Here is a 22,111-nt window from a genome sequence, read left to right as displayed (position 1 = left end):
TCAACTTTAAACCTTTTCACTCATGTCCGGGTTCATGGATCTGCTCTAAGTTCACCTGAGCAGTCAGATCCTTTAGCACTAACTCAGTCACACACAACTGTACTGGGACATAAGCAGCTTTTCTGTCAGGGGCTTGGGGTGTGGATAAAACAGGTTTGTGGTCAGTGCAAGCTGCTCTTAACTGCGTAGCTATGATTTATTTAGATTAATACAGTTTATGGCAAATACTTCACATATTATACACCAGAAGTGAAGGACCAACTTCTATGTTTCTTTAAACAAGCAGCTCTAACTGAGAGATTTGGGTGCTAGTGCAGAATCATGACAGCATGTGAAAGAAGTTGTAGGGAAAGCTGGAATTACTGCAAAAAACCTCCTGAGAACTCCAGCACACATAAAACTGTAATTAACCATAGCAACAACCACATGAAGGAAACATCAGAAAATTTTCAGAGGAAATAGCAACATCTTAAGGTCTTACCACTTCTCCCTGCAACATTCAGCACACCATTGGTACATTCAGGTCAAATGCATTATCATTGGTCCAGTCACAGCAAGGAAACACAAGATTGAAAGAAAGAGAATGTGAAGGTTAGGAAGGAAGCAGATGAGAGAGCAGAAATCAATTCCCAAGGGAGAACAAATTCTATTGTTTAAGGGATGTACAGAGCCAAGAACTTACTGCCAGGCCTATAAGCAAACTCCAGCTGAAGCTGAAGTTTGCCCTCCATGACACCATGAATGGAAGTTCACACAGTATTTTGGGGGGCTACTTAAGTGTGAGGGAGGACAGGAGAAAGTAGATGCAACTTACAGCAGGCTTGATAGGTCTGAAGACCTCCTTTTTCTCTTCAGGCTTTTTAGGTGCACTTTCATGACGCTGCGATGGTGAACCCTCTGATTTGGATGATGCTGTATGTTCCAAGAAGAAAAACAGAACAAAACAGGGATTTCACCAGGAAGGTAAAATATGTTTTCTTATCCCACTTCAGAGTGAAGAAAAGAGGTGAGAAAGCTATCAAGGCAGTGCGTGACAACAATACATCAGTTTCACTAGTTCATTATTACATTTTCTCTGAAGGACTATACAAAAAATTCTTCCTAAACTCTGATCTCTATAGGTGCAGCTGACCTATAACTGTTAATTGTCACACAATTGTGAAAGTACTTGCAGATACCATCTCTTTTGCACAAGGAATTGGGTTTGCAGGTGATTGGATCTGCATAATTTGACCGAAGCCACAAGCTGAATAGCATGCATCAACATCTAACGTGCCCTTATCTGAGATCCATCTCTAGAGGACTGCACCCATTCAACAGACACCAAGGTGAAAGACAATATGCATCATGAGATGAAGCAGTGAATGAACATGGAAAGTGTTTCATTGTTCCCTGATATATTTGTATTGTCTATCTTTCCCAAGCAGGCATGCATAGACAAGGGGGGGGGGTTGAAAACTAAGATATCCAGTACTGTAAGTTCAAAGGCCTTTCCCAGTGATGGCTACAATCCTTCTTTACTGAGCGCTACATGGCTCAGTAAGTTTAAAGACCCTATGTTCTGGTAGGTGAGGAAGGACTTACATCTCATCCGGAACCGCTCGCCAGACCCACTCTGAGAGCCAGGGTGGGAACCAGGCTGGGAGCCAGAGTTGCTTGAACCTGAAGAACTGCCACTGCCTGGTCTTGGTACAAGCTTCTCCACCCTTTCCCACAGCAGACGAGGCTCTATATTGCTGTATCAGAGGAGTGAAAAAAGCCTTGGTCATGCACTTCAGATTTCCGTTTCTAAACTCAAACTTCATTCTTCTTCAGTATTCTGCTAATAACTGATCTATAAGAACATCTCACACTGAGCTGAGAGCCTCAATGACAGTTCACAACACAAGTAATGGCTCCCTCTGAAATACCTATTATCTCATTTGAGAGGCCCAAAGCAAAATGTTTAGGTAAGCATAAGCTTTTCATTTTATTAGGAATTCCCTACCTGTCATTCTTACATATCTAACCCAAAGCGACTGGATCTCTCAGGCTAAATGCAGCAGGTTTTAAATTGGCTCAGAAGGTCCCTGGCCACTCAAGCACAAGCCAGAAAGCTGGAAATTCCTGTCCCTCTTGGAATACCCTCACCCATTTCCTGCAAGTTTTGCTTTGCTGAGATTTAGAAGCAATCCTTTTCTCCTCCCTCCTGACCTCCAATGTTCTATGTTACAGTTTACGGTTGCTTCTGCGTCTCTTCAAGTCTGATTCTGGCTGAGAGGTTGAAAAGTTTCTCAGATCTTTTCAGTGTAGATCTTAGAAATACTACTGCTGCCAGTAATCCCCACAGTAACCCAAGATGACCTGTTGCTCCAGAAGGCACGATATTCACGAATAGCCACATTTTTCAGTAATACTAAGGATACTTCAAAATTGTTGCAAAAATCATAGGGCAGGCAACTCAAAGAAGGAGAGGCAAGAGGAAATTTAGCCAGTGTTTGTTGGCATGTGTGGAGTACCAAGGGAAATTAATATTAATCATTACTGACTGGTAATGGTGAAAAACTGAAAACTTTCTTCTTTTCACATCCAACAGATATGCCAAAAACTCTCTGAAAAAGATCCTAGCTTCCCATAAAACCTATTCTTTCCAACACAGGAAAGGCATGGACATAGACAAGCTGACAAACCTTGTGGAGTTTCTTTGACCTGCTTGGTTATTTTGCTGCCCACTACCCTGCAGTGGAGAATCACGACGGGACAGAACTGGTGATCGGGATGTTGTTCTCACAGGTACCTTGGGAGAAAAAAGTCTGAGTTAAATCCATGAACAGGAGAGAAAGAAGAGGAAGATTACATCCCTCCTGCTACAGAATATACTGTGATTTTAACACCACTTAGACTATATTCAAATTAGCATCAACAACCAAAAGCAATAAAACAAATACCCACAAAACCAAAAACCTTAATAGGGATGCTGTTCAGATTTTGAAGAAAACTCAAAAGTTTAATCTTAATGTTAAGTAGTGCTTAATAGCTACCACACAAACACATACACACCTCACTACCTTCCAACTACTGAGACATTTGAAAAGAATACGGCACTTTGACTGAAGCAGGGGAGGCACAAAGCAATTTGCTGAAACAGCATGAGAATTAGGAGAATAAGCTTAGGGGAACCAAACAAATGCCCAGGAATGGATCAGCAGAAGGCAAAGACTGGTGGGGTAGCAGGAATATACTTAGAAGAAGCAAATCCCAGTGAATGGAAGGGGCTTATGGGGAGAGGAGGAGGAAATATTGAATGTTTCCTTTTTGTTCAGTTCCGTCTCAATTTCAAATATGTCTATGATTCACATTTTGGGTTGCTACCAGATGAAGAGATGAAAATTAACTCTGAGCAATAACCTCAGGGATATTTTAAATTCTTTCTGGAATACACTAATGATTTGTTAACTTTGCATAATCAATTGTCTCTCTGAAATAGCTGCATTCTATAAGTAATTGTCAATTTTATACGAAGCTTCAATATTGTACTTCAGGTTCATTATTGTTAGCCCACTGAATGAACACCTACATGATGATCTGCCTTCTAAAATGTTGTTACCGTGGTTATGAGGGCGTGGTCTTCCCAGTGCCCAGCCTATGACATCCTTCAAAAAAAATCATCATCATCAAGAAATAGCATACATCTGTCTTTCTACTCCTTACCCTTGGAGGCACCTCGTCACTGTCTGATCTAGCCCAAGCCTTTTGGGTGGGGTCGGGTACCTCCGACTTAGAGTCAGAACTCTGATTTAGCACTTCACTGCGTGAAGGTGGATATGGGTCCTGGGAACGAAGATGGTGATGAGCAAATTTGGGAGAAGGGTCACTGAAGGAATGGGATCGCGAGACAGGGGAAACATTGTTCTTGAGAGATGCCAGATGGGACCACTGTACCTTACAAGAAAACAAAACATAAAACATTCAATGCGCTCAGAATAACTGGCTGTCCAATTAACACAGAATAAAGGCAGGTGGGGTGGGCAGAGACAAATTGTTATGGCATTAGGTAAGCGTGGGGTGGAATCAATGCACTTAAAAGCAAGGCAAGCGCCCAAAGAACGCAACAGACTGAAAATACAGCACATATGCATCTTTGTGAGATACGCTCTCCACATACACATAGACTAGTGCCCAAAAGAAAAGGGGACCTATGATCTGCACCATGAGCCTGGGGCCAAAGGCCACCCAAGACAGAAGGCATCTTCTGCCCCCCAGCCTTCAGTGGGCTTTGACCAGGCTTCATGGCAGCACCAATGGTTTCGGAAATTTGAAGTGGTTATCCAATTGAAGAAATGTACAAAATTAAAGAAGGCTATTAAGTGTGCAAACCAACAGACGTTTACATTATGTAAAAAATTTGGAAACTAGATACAGTTCCAAACTTTTGGAGAATGACCATAACAAAAAAGCCTTTATTCCTTTATAGTCGTTGCAATATATATACAAGAACATAATATGTATTGTATTATTGTATATAGTATACATATGGACAATGCATATTATACATATACCATATATGTACCATATACCGTACATATATACATATTCATCAACAAACTAAACACACACATACACAAGCACATATTCAATTACAGATACTAAGAAGGCACAGCAGTGACTCCAGAGGTAAAAACCCATTGGGATTTTCCTTGAAATCCACACTGACCCTCCACTCCAGCCTACTTCTTGTGCATAAACACATATTTCCAAATTAATTTCTGAAGCCAAGGAGGAGAAAAGATCATAACTGAGGAACACACTGCCTTTGCACCTAATAATTAATCAAAACTTCACTTTCAACTTCATTTTCACTAGGTTGGCTGTGTGTATTTTTATATGGTTATTATTTCCTCAATTTTTATACACACAGCTGTTGAAGAGCCTTATTATTCTTAATGTGAGTGGAAGGCCAGACTTTAAAAGTAACTGGCACAGAGAGCATGAAAATACAAGTGCAGTACTTTGAAATAATCATAGAGGTTTGAATAAAAGCCAGGAATTAATGAGTCAGAGATGAAGTTCCGTCCTGATTTCTCCCACTCTCTCATCTGCTCAAATTCTCCTGTCACCCAAAAGAGCTGCAATGCATAGTCACAATCAGGAATAGGTTTAGCTTGCACTGTCATCAACTGACTTATTTGGGAGAAAGAAATTCTGCATGGAAACAGACGAGCTTAATATAGAACCACACTTTTAATTTAGCATGTCTCAATTGCTCAGAACTTACAGGTTATTTATAAGTTTTAGACCAGATTATTTTTTAAATTTATACTGTAATTCCTATCAGATATAGCTACCAAGTTCTGGAGGTTTTCTTTAGCAAACAACAGAATGATGGCAATCACATAGCTCAGTGGTTTCAACCTCTTTTTGATTTTCCAGGGGTGGTAACAGAGCTTTATTTAGCAAGTATAAGCCTACTGACTTTTCTTAGTCATGTTTTGTGGATTTCTTTGAAGCAATGCTTATTCTGTTAAAAAAACATCTGTTGTTTTTTTTTTTTTCAAAGAGTTTAGAAGACTAAGCTCACTTCTTTCCTGAACATTCTTTTTGATAACAAATATTTTGCACAGATCAAATTCTTAATTGTAGAAGTGTTTTGCAACTGTGACCAGTATTTAGCCTACTATTCTCTTCTTGCACAGATAACAATAGAATAACAGTTTTCTTTAAAAACAAAACAGAAATCTACCTGTTTATCAAAACAATAAGCAAAAACATACAAAGTCAATCTACTAAATAAGCTATTTTGCGTAACAGTCTTACTCTTTACATAAGACTTACTACGCGCCAAGATCTGAAAAAATGAAGGAAACATGTTAGGACTTGTTGCACTTCCTCCAGGCTCACCAATATTTTCCTGGGCACTTACTTGGGGCTCCATTGGCCTCTGCAGGGCAGGCTGAGCAGGTTCTGAGTTTCCATTGGAAAAGGACTCTGATCTTGAAGGCACTGGTGGCTCCAACACTTTGCCCATCTGCTTAGACTGTGCTTCAGGGGAGCCCTGATTAGTTTTTCTAAATCTCTCCTCCACCTAGAAAACAAAACAAAACAGAACAGGCTATATCAGGAATCAATAAAACCAACTGCAGTAGAAATAAGAAGGTGCCTACCCTCTTCTTTTGCCATAAAGAAACGAAATATATTTGAGGCTTGGCAGGGTTTTCATCCCTGCAGGTTTCACCGGCAATGTAAAACATACAGTGAACTGCATCAAAACAGCAAGTATGCCAACATGGGAAATACGTACTAGGAAAGAGCTTACAGCAGGAAGTATGCTGTGAAGTTATAGGAAGGACTATCAGGATGCTTCCTTCTGCCTAGACTAGTTAGCACCCATCGGCACACATGGACAGCAAAAGGGATATGTGAAAACAGAAACAACTTTACAATTTAAAAGTATCTTTCCCACTGTTATCCGTTATTATAAGTAGAAACCCCACTAAACTAAAGGGAAGTATGTTATTCAGTTACATGCTTTCCTCTGTGTGTCTCTTCAGCAACATAAGAAGAGATAGTTAGGGTATGCTTCTCTATCCGGTAATACTTGAGGCAGTTCAGCTTTAGGTATGAAGCTGTAGGACTACTCAATCTCTCTCTTATCAGATGGCCCTGAAACAACATCAAAAAGCTGCACTCTGACCTCAGACTGCAGAGGACAACCCCTGCAACTTATTCCTGGTTCTCAGAGACACGTAGAAGTGAATGTACGCTAACCCAGAGTTTTTCGAAGGGAAGACTATCAGAAAGTGCTCAGCCCTCAAAAGAATATCAAGTAAGCTTCCCATGCAGAAATGTCACCTCTTTAAAGTCTGTGGCACTGAAAACTAGGAGAGCAGTATGGAGGGAAAGAGACAGAAGGAGGCTACAGACAGAAATGAAATATCTTCCCATTTCTTACAACGAGCCACTGCTGGAATCACAGCAGTGTGTGCTGGGCTTTGCAGTCAGAGGAGTTGCCACTGAGGAATACTACACTCCCAGCACTTTACCAAGTATTAAAGAACAAACTGGAAGCTGGGGCTGATTTTATTTGCTGAGATGCTGCTCATATGGTCTGCTTTCACCCTTGTGCCCAGAGCATGAAACCATTATTGAGGTGTACCTTCCTAATTGCTCCTTAGCAATGTTGGCATGATGAAACTACTTCTATATCCATGTTGGAAGATAGATGTGAGTCTCCAGGACTCCTTAGCAAGACTGCTTTACAAACCCAACCTGCCTCTGCTTTCCAAAATTTGAGGACAGTAACAGTTTGCCTATGGGAGCAACCAGACAAGCTTCTGTTAAGTCCACACAAAATACACCATGTCTTGAGAAATACAGCAATAATGAAGACAAGTATCTTCACCATACAATCATTTTCTATATCATGTCAGTCTCACAGGCCAAACTTCTCTTATCAGACTCCTTCTTATGAATAGAATAAGGAAAAGCCCCAAGCCCTTCTGTCTGAAGGAACAGGCTTTGATGTCTCTAGCTGTAAATGACAGCGGGTTTCCTCCACAAAGAACACAAACTGCACAAGCCGCATGTCCTTAACGTCTGGCAAGGCATGGGAAAGAGACAAATTCATCCCTGGATAGAAATAATCCCTGTTGTAGTCATCTGACTGTCTGGACCAGAAAATAGTATTAAGTTTCATTTCTTGCTGTAAGCTGCCTTCTGTTTCCTACAGCCAAGTTTAGAAATCATTTTCCTTATATACTCATTGGAGCTGGAATAAGGAGAAAAAAGCCCAGAATATCATTAGACTTGCCAGAACTTGAAAGTTAGCCCACACTGGATTACCATCTTGATGGTCAACATCTCAGTGGATGAAGACTTTCTGCGGACTGAAGTTTTTGTGAAAGTATGAAGCACAGAATACTTGCTGCAAGTCACTAATTCATGTCAAAAATTACATCAACTGATGCTTGCTTTTAAGACTAACTGGTGTCACTCCCACTGCAGACAGATACTATGGCTATACTTCTACTGCACTTTTTAAAAGAGAATATTACATGGCAATCTCCAAGAAAATCTGACTACTAATACATTTTTTCCTTTGCCTTTACTTTATTCCTTCTACCTAGCACAATCATAATAAGAAAAGATTACATTAAAAGAGCTGAGTCAGCAGTTCTGTTAAAGGACTTTGAATTTTTAGGAGTTTTTCTCCTTTTCAACTCTGAAAGGAAAAAGGGAGAGGAAGAATGGAGATGTTTCTCTGCCTCTCCAAAGCCCTCCCTCTGGCGGGACAGGAGTGCTGGACTGGCACTACACTTTCACCAAGACAGGCCAGGAATGCACACCAGGAAAAGAGGGCGGGTTCCACACCTGCACCACAACATGCTGGACAAGTCTGAACCTTTTCCAGGAGAAATACACATAGCAAATATTTCAGCCAAGAACAGATGAGATAGCAGAGTGTGGTTTATGAAGAACTTGAACAATAGTATCTCTAAGAAAATGAGGTTTTGCTCATCAAGTCCCAACAGCAATACTTCAAAGGCAGTGACATAGTAGTGGACATAGGTGGACTGAACGCTATTCTATGTTTAATAACCACAAAGATTTTTTTTTTGTTCTTGTTCCAAAATGTATTTACCTTGTTCCCACACACTGGTGATGAACACCATTAAGAGTTTTGACCAGCACTGCCCAATCTATTGGCTTACAGGCAGCATAATGTTCAAGGGAAACACAAGAAAAGGACTGCTGAAGAAGCCAAGTACGCATCAGAGGTAGTTGCTTGTTTAGCAACGTTAACCATGGACCAGTGAAGTCAGGGAACCATTCACTGAAACAACCAGTACTCTGGATTTCAGATGGACTCGTGAGCGCCTGAAGTTCAAGAAGGCAGCACCACAGAGTTTCATAAAAGCAAGCTGTGAACTCAGCAGGTAATACTTAACACGTCAGAATGAAATCAACTCAATTCAGGTTTGTATTTATCTGAAGCAAATTTCCAAGAGCATGGGCTAAAGCATCTACAGGTGCTGTGTGCAACCATCTCTCACAGGTCTGTGGTTTCCAATTCCCTCCAAATTTCCAGTTCTCAGTACCTGCCAGCAACACAGTCTGACAAGTGCACCACTACTTTCTGTGAAGACATCTGATGAAGTCCAGATGAGATTACTTCCCTGACTGGATGATTCCAGTGTTGGGTACCCTTCAGTTTGCAGCATTTCAGAAATTCTTTCAATCTTTTACATCTAAAAAATGTCACTTACAATGACAGCAGAAGTATCCAGAAGTATTCCTTGGGTTGGGCCAACATTTAAAAACATCCTTCCCCTTACTCGCTACACTTTGGTCTCCAACCATACTGCAGCAGAGCTACAACTACCACGATGCCAACAGGTGCAGGGATGGGGGAGCAAGCAGCATATTCCTGTCCATGAGCAGGACTTACCTCACGCGCTCTTTCAGCAGGCTCATAGTGGGATTTTGGCTCAGGGGTATGATAGCTTTGTTTATTTCTTTCCTGCTGCTGCTGCTGCTGTTGCTGCTGCTGTTGCTGCTGCTGCTGCTGCTGCTGCTGCCGCCTGTGATCATGCTGCAGTGACAGGAGGTAGGCTTGCTCCTGCTGCAACTGGCGCTGGAGCCGCTCTGCCTGTCGATGCTCCTCCATCTCTCGCCATCTGTATTCCTTTGAGAGAATGTGTGAGTAATTCAAGACATGGCATGGAATATATGGTAGACATGTCCCTATCCATCCCATTAAAAATGCACATTTTTGGTTGCTGTTGCATTGTTTTTTTTATTTATTTCATTGTTATAGTGTAACCAAAAGCTAAGTTGGATCAATATGACATGCGTCTCATGGAAACAGACGAGCTTAATATAGAACCACACTTTTAATTTAGGGAAAGTTGAGAGCATACTGCTAAGCTTCATGTGATTGGAGAATTATGTCAAGACTGATTTTTATTAAAAGAAAAAAGAACAAAGTTATTTAACTAGATTCAGTGTAAGTTCATAAAACAATGATTTAGAACAACACTAGGCCATTGTATCCTGGGGTAGATTTACATATCATGTGTGCTTTTGATCTGCAACACAAGCACTCTAGTTCTTCAAGGTCTGTTCAGAAACTCGACCGCCAAACCAGAACTGTTCCACTTTAACATAAAGCCTCCTCTTACAGCCCAGAAAGCAGTGTGACCACACAGCACTTCTCATATGTGCCTGTCAGCCCACGACGCTAGCATAAATGGCCTTTTAATCAAGCTCCTTTGTTGTCATACTGTCAGTGCAGCTGTGCCCGACTGAGGGAAGCCTAGGACTGGCCAGATAAATGGATCCTATAGCTACTGAACAAAACAGATACAGTGCTTTACCAGTAACATGGCCTGCTCCTGGAGCAGCTGCTGCTGTAGAATTTCCAAGTGCCGCTGCTCCTCTTCTAGCTGTCGCCTGATATACTCCTGTCACATAGAAATTACCCAGCAATGAATTTATTCAAAAGGAATGCATCAGAACCCCCTGGGTGGCACACCGCACGCTACTTCCCCAGTTCAGCTTTAACGAGAAATGCACTTCAGGGTGGATTAGTGCCTGCAGAAGAATTTAGGAAGCCCTGTCTCCTGAGCATCATATTTTGGCCCCTTCCATTCCAAAATTTGGACTCCTGCAAATGTTGCTGGCATGAGCCAGAGCTCATTTACATATTTTGGAAGTGATTTCAAGAAGCAGCACAATGCACTTGAAGGTTTTGGTAAAGTTAAAACATAGCAAGTCTGACTCAACACAGCCAACACAAAGTCACATGCAAGTTGTATTAAACATTAGTTTGTTGCACTGGTGCGATGAACTGTTAGCAACAGCTAGAGCCAGGCTTAGTGCGGGCAGAGCTGGTGCAAGCTCCCCCCAAAGGGGCTCTGCCAAATGCAGTTCAGCCCTGCCCTGCCTTCTCCCCTGCCGCCCTCACCAGAAGCTTCTCCTGAGCAGACGCTGCCAGCCTTGCTGAATTATGCGATGAGTTATGACACAAACAAACATCCACCAAGAAACAGATATTAGACCAAACTCGCTCGCTCTTGCGATCTAGCCGTCTGTTCGCCTGCAGCCTTCACAGCTCAAGACATTTACCTGTAGCTTCTCCTGACCCCCCTACAACAATTCAAAGTCTGAAGCACCAAACCCAAGCTGGTAACATCCTATCATGCAATTAATGGAAGTACGTAACACGTGCATGCGCTCACACACACACAAGCACGCGCACACGCACGCAAGCACGCATACGTTTACAGTGTATGCATAAAGAAATTAATGGTTCAGTGATACAGTGATGGGAGCTATAGAAAGTCTTGCGACAGACTGATGACGTCCACTATATTGTCATTACGCACACTGGCTGAGCCGTCCTTTTGGGGAACAAAAACTCTAAGAGGGGACACGTCTTCTCTCTTTTAAATAAAAAATAATTTGTAGTCGTTTGACCGCATCAATTAACCATTCGTCATTATTGGCACTGTGCGTAATTTGCATTTCAACAGTTTAAAAAGCAGCTGGGGGAATACCCGGTGTCTGCCCAAAAGCAAAGTGCTGTGCTGTAATTAAGGATTTTCCATATTTATTCCCATCGGTTAGTCTTCTCTTCTTTTGACTCAAAAAATCTTTGAAACATATATAAACACAATAAAATTTCCCAGTAACATGATCATCAATGATCTCAATGACTCTATGTAAGAAAAATCAGGTATGTCAGGCCAAAACCAACACTCCTGAAGGTAATAGGAAATTTACAAATCAGCCTCTAGGAGGGTAATTTTGGCTTTTTATTTGAGATCACTGTAATGCAGAGTAATTATTACCTTGATTATCAACCCGATCAGAGTTTTAAAATAATTTTTAAAACATGAAGATTCCATGCATAAATTCAGCAGCTCAATTTCATATGGTTTCAAAGGTTTCTCACCTGTGCTTTCAATGTATTAAGAGCACTCTGACAACTTAAGACATATTTGCTGCCTGAATTGGCATACATTATTATACTTGATTTTAAATAAAGTGAGATTGCATATTTAACTGTATGAATTTTAGAAAGGAAAATCTTCTGCAGCTCAAAGGTTCCACCACAAATTCAGAATATTCAAAACTTATTAAGAACCTCTGACCCACTATGGGTGCCAGAAGTTGACAGGCAACAGAACTGCCTTTCTCTCAGAGGCCTCTTGAACATGGGGCACATCCTGCAAGAACCACAGATCCAGCAAGACAAACCTATAAATGGTTTTCAGTCAGTGATGATTTTGCCAATTCTGATGGATTTTAGTCAAGTCCAGAGACACAAGCTGAATTTAGAGAAACTACCATAACAAAAGGTCTTTTTTGAGGGAATATTGAGGCTGCAACAATTTTCCATAAAGCCCTACAATCTGTGTTAGTGCCTTTGCTGTCAGAGACAACAAAGATGAAAATGCCAGCATATGGCTGTCTCTAGACTGTTTTAGCCTTATTACTTTTTAGAAAACAGAATCAAGAAGAAACAAACCCATTACATATATATCTGTGTCATGGACTCACCTGCTCCCTTTCTACCCTCCTCTTTTCCTCCTCTGCTCTTCTTCTCTCTTCCTCTTCCTTACGTCTCCTCTCCATTTCTTCCAGACGTCTTTTTTCTTCCTGTTCCCTCCGTCTTTGCTCACGCTCTTGTTGCCTGCGAGCTTCCCGTTCTCTTCTTTGTTGCTACAAAAAGGGAAAAGAAACCACAAAGTTTTACTTTTGTTGTTATCAAAGAAAGAGGTGGGGTTGTTTTCTGCTGGGAAGAGAGGGATTTACCAGGACTGGCAAGCTCTGCAACTGAGTGACAAAACATTTTATGCAAGTGCTCCATCAGGAAACTAACTTGTACCTAGCACAAAACTACCTCTAAAAGCATCACTTACTCTCCTGGGCTTCTTATATAAAAAGCCACATACCATATTTTTGACAGTTGTGGTGTGGAAGCTTACCTCTGCTCATCAAAACAGAGACTCACACTGAAATCTCAATCTCTGAGGAACTGTTGAACTTGAGTATAAAGCAGAGGGACAGTTTTCTGGGCTTCAACACATTACCTATTTGTTTCCAGAAGGAAATGATCAGCCTCACTGAATCAGCTAGAAGTCAAACGAGAACCAACTGAGCTTTCAGTAAGCAGCTTCTCTTTCAAAGACTAGCTCATGGTCTGCTAAGAATCTGGTGGTGTTGGGTCAACAATCAAACTCAATTTAATGTACTGCCCAAAACTTTGCCCAACAGAGAATGAAGGCTGACCAACAGCACCTCAGCCCCTCCCAGAACATCAAAAGCACCTATATGTAAAAGACATAAAAGAGCTGAGTTAAGCTTTTATGCTTCCACAGATAAGCTTCCACACATGACCCAAATCTAAACTGGTGCCCATAAGTCTGCTCAAGTCTAAAAAGAATTTGGAAAACAACTCTAAAAAGCATGAACCAACTCATTTACGTCCAGATACAACCACGTATGACATTCAGAGAAGACATTTTAAATGCCCATACAGTCGTGACCAACTCTTTCAGCACTTCTGCAGAAGCATCCAGTTCGTCCACCTACCTCAAAATCCCAGGCAACCTCCCACAACTGTCTTGAGTGTCAAAAGACCCAGCTGTCTCCTGTTCAACTATTTCTCTACTTTTTCTTTTATTATAGATTTCTACAATTTGCTAAAAAGCAGAGAATACATTTGAACAACAACAAAAATACATACTCAAATTTAATCCCAAATCCAACAGTAAAACCCTAAGCCCATTGGTTATTGCTTTTTACATTCAGATTAATACAATCACCACTTCTTTTGTTGATGCAAAGCTATACCACAATTTAGGGCACTCCACACAGTCTTGCAAGAATACTCTGATTAAGATTTTGGAGGGGTTCATAAATCCATCGTGATGGGTGCGTTTTTCACCGAAAGTGCTTTGAATGCTGAATGAGCAAAGGCCAAACTACACACCTTGGGTTACTTCATGGAATTGGGATGAGCTTCCTCTACTCACAATGTTACCTTACATGCCTATGAAACAGTTGAAAGTCCAACAGCTTTTTTGCCTTCTCGAATCAACACTGACACAACTCATATTAAGAACTGGTAATGAAAAAAAACGGGCTGCATTATGATTCTCTTTAACTACATGCTGTTTTGGAAAACATACAATTTCCTTGAAGACCACTGTTCAAATATACTTTTCTCTACTATGACCCCTTTCTTCCTTGCCCAAAAGGACATCCTAGGTTCACTACCAACCCTCTATGCCACAAAGGACAAGTTTCCCTCTCTCCACATTCTTCTCAGAAACAGCTTCTGTGCTCTTGCACAGCCTCTCCTAACTAAACACATCTACCAGTCTTTCCTCTCTTGTTTAAGGAAGCTCTCTTTAATGAAAATAGATACAGAAATAGTTTGGAGTGCTGCGAGGCAGCTGTCAAACACAGTGCATTTCATTGGTTTCGCTGCTCCCTCTCCTTCACTTCGATATATGCTCTTTAAAGGGATTAAACAGGCACTCTTATTTCTGAATATACACATCTGTGTCAAACAATTTCTATATTTAAGTCAATATATTCAAGTGCCTCTTGGCTAATCAAGTCTGACAGGCTCTTTGTTTAAGAAAACTAAGATACGAAGTGCAATAATTCTGTTGCCCTGCGGATGTGAGAGACAACACACTGCTGGCTGCTTAATATGCACATTTATCAACTCAAACACTTCTTAAACATATGAAGCCTGCCTGTCTAACAACACTGTGTTGACGTTGTCAAGTGAATATTCTGCAAATCTTGCGATGGCATCATTCTTGTTACAAGGAAAATGGGCAGAGTTTGAATCTTTCAGACAACACAAATTCATCGTTTCTTGAACCAACAAAGGAATAGTCAACAATAAATAAACTGGACTTAATAATAATATAAAAATGAGTTATAAATTGACTAAGAGACAGCTGATTCCCCATGGCATCATGAAAACAATATTGACTGTTAAAAGACAAGATTTTTAAGCCACTCTTGAACAAGACTGCTAACTTGGCAGCTGAATATTTATTATCAAGCAATTATTATTATTTTTTTTAAAGGCAGATTTTCTGCCACCAATGTGCAATTAAGTCAACTCCCGAAAGCACAAACATGTTACTGTCTAGACACCAAAGAGCAAAGGGAGATGGCATTTCAGTGCATTGCTTCTGCCTTCCCATCAGAAATCCCCTCAACCCAGTGCCATGCAGGTGGAAAGCAAGGACCTGGCACCACATGCATATTCACAAATACCCTACACCATCTGTTTATTCTCAGTCCCAACTGTAGGAGAAAAACTCCCCTTCCTTTGAGCACTGCCTTCTAACCTGAGCACTGGAACAGTGACTGCTAACAAACTGGAGCTGACTTAACAACCACGGGGAAAGAAAATCCACAGTGACAAGCAACTCTTGGATCCGACTCTACAGTTTGTCAAAAGTAATGGCAAAGGTGGTTAAGTTGCAAGCTGTCGTTGACCCAAGATGGCTTCAGGAGCAGCCCTTTAGGTGACTTCCTACTACGTTTCCGTTGGCACAAGGTCACCTGACTGCCTCCAGTAATCTTTCCACAGAGATAAAGTCCTGGCCACTGAGTTCCTTGAGTTCCTTTAGGTTGCCCCAAGGAAGGAAAAATCACTAAAATCTGCGTCCTGAGTTAAAACTAGTGTCAGTTCTGTTTACAGAACCTGGACTTCTTACTTTAGTAAGTGTGGTTGTAAGATGCTGTAATTTTTAGCATACACTACAGAACAGTCCTGGTGTAAAACACTGTTCTTCTACATATGCAATAGGTATCAAGTAAATATAAGGATTCACTGGATGCATATATCTTCTGTAGTTGGATATGGTATTACCGACTTCCTTATCCATATCAGATGAAAATTTTATTTTCAAAAAGGTAATCAATACCCAGAAGGTAAGTACAGGAACTATTTAAAGAAATATCAGAGATGATGAAACAGAATTTTTATAGAAGACATGCAACCTCAAACTTCGGCACATCATAAAACACTAGAAACACGCAGAGACATAAATAAGATACAGTAAATGTAGTGCATATACTCTGGCTCTTTAGCTGGCTTTAGGGTGCATTTAGGAGTACCCTACACCTCCCCGTTGGAAGACCATGTAGTAGAGTATGATTTACCAGGAGGGGGCAATGCAACTACACATGCAGTTGGTATTTACCAACAGATCTAGGACCCAGTTCATACAATGAAATGCCTAAGGTGGATACAGACCTCCTAATTTAATATTCATAGAATATTATTACACTGCCTTATTCTCAGGTAAAGTCTGAGAAATATATATGTTAATGATTTATTTCACAGAGAATTGGGTAGGCTGGTATCAGCTTAGGAAGAGGATTATTAAGATTGATAGAGGGACTTTTGCTTTGCTCACGTAACAGATAAGCCAGATATAGTACTTTTTACTCAGTACCAGCCCAAAGTGCAGGCAATTCAAATGAAGTAGATATGAATAATCTTCTCATATGTAAAAGAAACAAAGCTATGGCAAAAATCACCTGCGGGTATAAGTACATTAGCATCTTAGTTCAAATCAGGAGTGCTCTTTTGAAGTGAATCAACCAATCGTCTCCTCTTACCGGGTTTTGTTTCATATTTTAAAGAGGTCTCACAGTGCCAACCACTCCTTTTGGACGAAATTAAAAGGGCAAATGTGCTCCAACCACAAGCAGGCAGGCAGTCTAGACCTCAGCTAATCCAAAGCAATTCCTCTTGTCTTCAAACACTGGTAGTGAAGCCTTTGGGTCCTCAGCACTCTAATTATTGAGCTCCACAAATCTGTTTCTATTGGAGCTGTATCTTAACATCCCAAGAACATTCATCTTAGGTTCTCATTACCAGGCATATAATTTCATCTGGTTATCCTGACCTACAGAGGTCCACACAAAATAGGATTCAGAACAGCTAATACTGAATTTGTCAAACCAGACTCAGTTTTGCAAAATATAAATTTCAGTGCCTTTCCAAGTGCATTGCACTGAGCACTGGTACCTCCATGCTGATGAACAGAAGCATAGACACCTGTTAGAACAGCCTAGAACAACTCAGGTTTCTTGTTTTAACCATCGAAGTACTCATATGTCATATAGCTGAGATTTATGCAGTGAAGCTTTATGCACATTCTAAAGCGGGGTGAGGAGGAGGAAGAGCAATCCTCTTCTCAAAATGTTTCAAGTAATTTCCTCCACTTTGACCATGTATGATTTCCACCTCCTAATATATAAATTATAAGGTCCCTGCAACAGCGACTTTTAAAAAGTCACCTTTATGCCGTTTAAAAAGCAATCTTTTATTTCACACTGATGAGAATTACAGTTTTTGGCAGGTATCCTAAGTACCATTTCTGTTGCAGTCTTAGTCAAAACCGTCTAGGCTCAGTGTCAGCACTGTAAGAACAAGCCCTCAATTTTAATTTAGGAAGACGGAGACAAGTAACTAGGCCAGGGAGATTATCTAATACACAGAATTCTTTCCAAAGAAAGTCAAACAGGTATACCAAAACATATGCTGTACACAAGCAAAAAAATTACAAGAAAGAAGTGCTTAGTAATAATATTCAAAAACTGATATAAACTCAAAGATTCGATGCCTGATGCTAATCATAACTCACATTACCAAGCTTCTCATTGTTTACTGGCTTCTTCTTCAACAGTGGGTGAGCTAAGGACAAAGTGACAACATTTCAGTATTTTGGCCTTCAATTGTGTCACAATAATGATGTTTATCTAAATATGTGTCCACTACCCTTCCCCCATCTTAAAAAGCCTGTTTTGGCTGATGCTTTGTTAAGGATCATGGGGAACATGCATTTTTCCAACCGAAGATCCAACAAATTAAATGAGCTGGTTTTTTTTAAAGTTCTGAAGCCATTTTTAATTCACTTTAAGAACTCCCCCACCATCATCTGTAAAAGGAAACCTTTAGAGCTCATCACTCATATTAATGACTTTAAGTGAACCAGGCAGAGGTTACAGACTCAATAAAAGGTAATAGCCTTTCTCTTTCAAACTCTACATAGTTTACTGTATAACCTTATTCAGTAATACATCGACCTACACTACATGATGTCTTGTGGTTGCTGAAGTTGTTAGTTCTGTCCTGTATTTTAAGAAAGCAAGAGACTGTTTTAAACATAACTTTCAGGTAATTGCCTTTTCTTTCAGATGCTCAGTACTTTATGATTTCTGCAACTTCCCAAATACCATTCAAACCTGTGCAGCAGAGGCACGATGCTTTGTTTCCATTATTAGCAGCTGCATTTCCTTTATTTTAAAATGAAATTCCAGATTTTAAAGTTTGTACTGATCACTAAAGTTAAATGACCTAGGTTATTTAATTGTAATACCCCTCCTCACCAAAGAACTACTCCCCAGAGAACCCTAGACATTAAAGAGGCATTTAAAAGAACTTACTAACCCCCAGACTAAAATCAAGCTTAGAGCAAAAGTGGTATCTCTCACCCACATTTGACAATGTACTTTTTTTTTTTTTTTTAATATTTTCATACTGGCCCCTTGTTTTCTTTTTATAGTGTTTTTGTTATCTGCTCCCCTGAAAAATCGCTGCACAGCCAAAGTCTAAAAACAGCTGGATGAGCAATGATATTTATCTTGGCAGTCTCAGAAGGGTGGGGAAGAAAGAAAGAAGAAATGGAGTTTATATGTCTCCCCCTTGTCCCTCCTCCTGGCTCTATGTGTGGCTGAGTGTTTGCTACCAGTCCCTTCTTATAACAGCACTGAACTCTCTGGCACACTTAAAAAGGAGGGATAAGGAGCATAGCGTGACCTGGAAAGCTATTTGGAATTTTCTGTTATTTGTTACATAAACACATCACATGAAATTTGAAGTCGGGATGCAAATTAACATTTGGTACTGGTTGCCTCCTTGTTAAGCATTACCAGGATTTGGAAAATCAGACTGGGTGTAGTTTTTTCACCATTGCTAAGTGAACAGTAGAAACAGTGACTCAAATAAGAGGTCATTTAAGGACAACTGGAGTTTGACCCTGCATTTCCTGCAGAGCTAGATGATTGGTTTCACTGCAGCTCTCATGCCCAATTTTGGCTGAAGTGGTGTTTTAAAATCTTTTACCTCTAAAGCTCACACTAACTATTCCATCTACATAAACACACATAAGATCTTATGAGAGTGCAAGAATACTTTACACGTTCATTTTTTTCCCCTAACCTCCATGCTGCATATGCAAACTGCATACTTACCATATTACAAAAGTGTGATTTAAGTATTAATAATTTTTGTACAATTGTAAATTTAGCACTGATTTTAAATCATACTTACTAATCTGTGTCACTTTTAGTCAAAATAGGTTTCTACCTAACATGAATGAGTGTCAAACACAGCTGCTTGAGAAAGTTTTCCAGTGAAATTCTAAGCACATCACGGCTTCCCAAAAATCATTTTGATGCACTGCCCAGTTAAAAAAAAAAAAATCTGCACAGTAATAATGTCTCTACAGCTACCTAAAGTCTAGACACGTTGCTTCTTCTTTGGAACAGAGACCAAGGCCCAGCCTTCCCCAGATACTTTCAAACAACTAAGGCTTTGGCTCCTCTTGCCTTCACAGGGGCTCCTGGAAATTCAATGCTTTGGAATACTGCTCACATTCATGTAGGCAGACTTGAGTTTAAATCTTCTGCTCTACATTTGCCAGTGGATTTGTACATTTTCTTTCCTGAGATGTTCTGAGGCTACAGAGAACTCTTTCTAAATGGGCATGGGTATGGGAAACACAAGTGGAAGAGGGGCTCTTGCTCTCAGGCTCCTGTCTCTACCTCTTCCAGCCGTCTCCTTTGCTCCTTCTGCTGCTCAATGCGCTTCTGTCTCTCTGCCAGTAGCTGCCTCTTGTACTCCTCCTGCTCACGGAGCTGCTGCTCCTGCAGCAGCTGCTGTCTCCGAAGGGCCTCGGACCGTTCCTTGTTTTCCTGCTGCAGCCTCAGGAAATCACGTCGGAGGGTTGATTCTCCAGGCACATTGACAATGGAACTGCAACAAAAGGAAGTTGAAGTCTCTCACACAAAAAAAAGCCTGATGGGCCATTAAATACCTTTTCCAAAGCAGGGAAACATTAATAAAACATATAATGACGTTAAATTTTAATCTCATTTCTTTCAAAACGACGCTGGATGCACATCAAATACACGCTCTCAGTGGAAGGCGTGAAATGAGGCCAAGCAAAATATGGACCAACTCTGACATGCTGGAGCCCCTGACCAATCACATTTGCCATAAATCTCCTTCCATCCAGAGCTCTCTGGCTCTAAGCCATACAACAGGGAGCTTTAAAACCTTCAGCAGTCACAGAAGAGGCATTCAAACCCTTTGGGTGGTTTGTGTAGCTTGTGCATGCACTTAATAGAAAACAGAAATCTAGCATGCTCCTGATTTACAGTCGTGGGCATTTAGACTTGCTTAGCACGGACTGCTCAGAACCCTCCAAAGAGCAATTATTACCTTGGCTCTCCTTCTTGTTCAGGCACTTCCTCCTCTTCTTCCTCACTTCCACTATATTCATACTCCGTCTCATCTAAAGGAAAGAAACATTGGCCTAGACAGTGCTTATCTTTAATTTCAGGACAGTGCAGATTTGATACAGTGCCTTAATGAATCAGTTCCTAACCCCTTCAGTGAGAAGGTCCATCTCAGACCCTAGGATTCATTTACATAGATATACAAGCACATCTTCCCACACAGGTAGCAACACAGTGCTTTGCAGTAAACTTTTGGCAAATTCCCTGAATGACACTAAGTTCTATACATAAGACAAAACACCTGGGGAATCTTGGCACCACCTGAACAAAGAGAATAAGTTGCCCAAGACATTTGCTTCACAGGTCTCGTGATGCATTACTTCCTGAGTTTGATTTATGGCATCATTCCAGAAATGAACCTACCACAGAACAAAAAATGGAGAGGCATAAACCCCAATATCCTCCTGAATACTGTTTAATGCTCAGATGGAAGAGGCAGTAGCTCGTAAGGGAGTAAATGCAACTTCTCTGAAAACGAGATGCTTGCACCTGATATTTTCTCTATATAATGACAGAACAAAACTCAAAAACCTGCTGAGAGTCAAGACATGAATTAAAAAAGATCCTCTCAAAGATATGGGGTTTTTTGGAGCTTTTCTAGTGGTGGTGATTTCAGCAAGACAAAAATACCTATTCTTAGTAAGCTGTAAGACTGGATTTTTAGAAGCACATACCTTTCTCTCCTCTCTTCTTCCTGGTCCTGTCTATATGGTCCTTAAGCTGGATTCGGACTTGCCTTTCATTTGGTTGGTCACGTATAAATGGATGTTTCAGTAGTTGCTCTGTAGAAGGTCGCTGCATGTAATTCTTCACTAGACAACCTTCTATAAAGCTGAAAAACTTTTTTGACCTGAGAAAGCAGGAAAGGGAAAAAAAAAAGCAAAACAAAATAAGATCACAGCCGCAACTCAGCTTAAACATCTTTTTCCATTCTTCCCCAAAATCTAACTCCCTTCCTCAAAGAGCATCACATCCCAGAAGATGGCAAAAATGCTGTTTGAATGTGTGCTTCCAAAACAGAGCCAAGTATGCTCCAGCTGAACACCGGACTGGGCGGTCACATGGCAATGCCAACATACCTGCAGTGCTTTGGCACAGCCTTGCAGAAATGTGCCCTCTTTCACAGGCATAATTGCCCTGAAATGCAGGGTATATTAGTGAAAGCAAATCATGCAAACCCAGCTCTGCTACTTCTGGGCTGGAGCTGGCTTGCATCCATCTTGCTTGGAGCACAGGCAGGGCAGCTCTGGTGTGTCTCCACCTGCCCATGCTATCTAAGGGCATGTCTACTTCAGACAAGCCATGAGGAAAGCCGCAAGAGTTGCTGCCAATACTGCACTAATGCAAGCAGCACCATGCACACTGCTGCTTTTACAGGCAACCTGGGCTCACTGAGAAGGGTCTATAATAGCTTAAGCTTATTTATTTTCTACCCAAAGACCCACACAAAGCAATTCTCACAGAATAACACACGATATTGAACAATGCTGTCTATTCAACA

General features: G+C 40.8%; 1 protein-coding gene across 8 annotated transcripts in view; it reads right to left on the bottom strand.

The window, feature by feature from the left end:
* The window catches only part of MAP4K4 (mitogen-activated protein kinase kinase kinase kinase 4), a 151,648-nt gene that overhangs the window by 25,519 nt on the left and 104,018 nt on the right, over positions 1 to 22,111 (bottom strand). For 4 of the 8 annotated variants that reach the window (XM_090127652.1, XM_031605192.2, XM_090127671.1 and 1 more), the window contains 11 exons: positions 21,285 to 21,460; positions 20,534 to 20,606; positions 19,855 to 20,065; positions 12,541 to 12,702; positions 10,353 to 10,439; positions 9,425 to 9,661; positions 5,900 to 6,061; positions 3,691 to 3,921; positions 2,670 to 2,776; positions 1,585 to 1,736; positions 815 to 912 (listed from right to left, as the gene is read on the bottom strand). In XM_090127652.1, the coding sequence (XP_089983778.1) occupies positions 815 to 912; positions 1,585 to 1,736; positions 2,670 to 2,776; positions 3,691 to 3,921; positions 5,900 to 6,061; positions 9,425 to 9,661; positions 10,353 to 10,439; positions 12,541 to 12,702; positions 19,855 to 20,065; positions 20,534 to 20,606; positions 21,285 to 21,460 (1,696 nt within the window). The remainder of the gene's footprint in view (positions 1 to 814; positions 913 to 1,584; positions 1,737 to 2,669; positions 2,777 to 3,690; positions 3,922 to 5,899; positions 6,062 to 9,424; positions 9,662 to 10,352; positions 10,440 to 12,540; positions 12,703 to 19,854; positions 20,066 to 20,533; positions 20,607 to 21,284; positions 21,461 to 22,111) is intronic. The other 4 variants (XM_090127658.1, XM_090127697.1, XM_031605196.2 and 1 more) reach the window with 2 other exon arrangements.

This window comes from Phasianus colchicus, chromosome 1, assembly GCF_987193195.1.
Source record: "Phasianus colchicus chromosome 1, bPhaCol1.hap1.1, whole genome shotgun sequence".
NCBI classification, from domain to species: domain Eukaryota; kingdom Metazoa; phylum Chordata; class Aves; order Galliformes; family Phasianidae; genus Phasianus; species Phasianus colchicus.
Note: the sequence above shows the minus strand (reverse complement) of the source record. Positions and strands in the feature narration are given on the sequence as shown.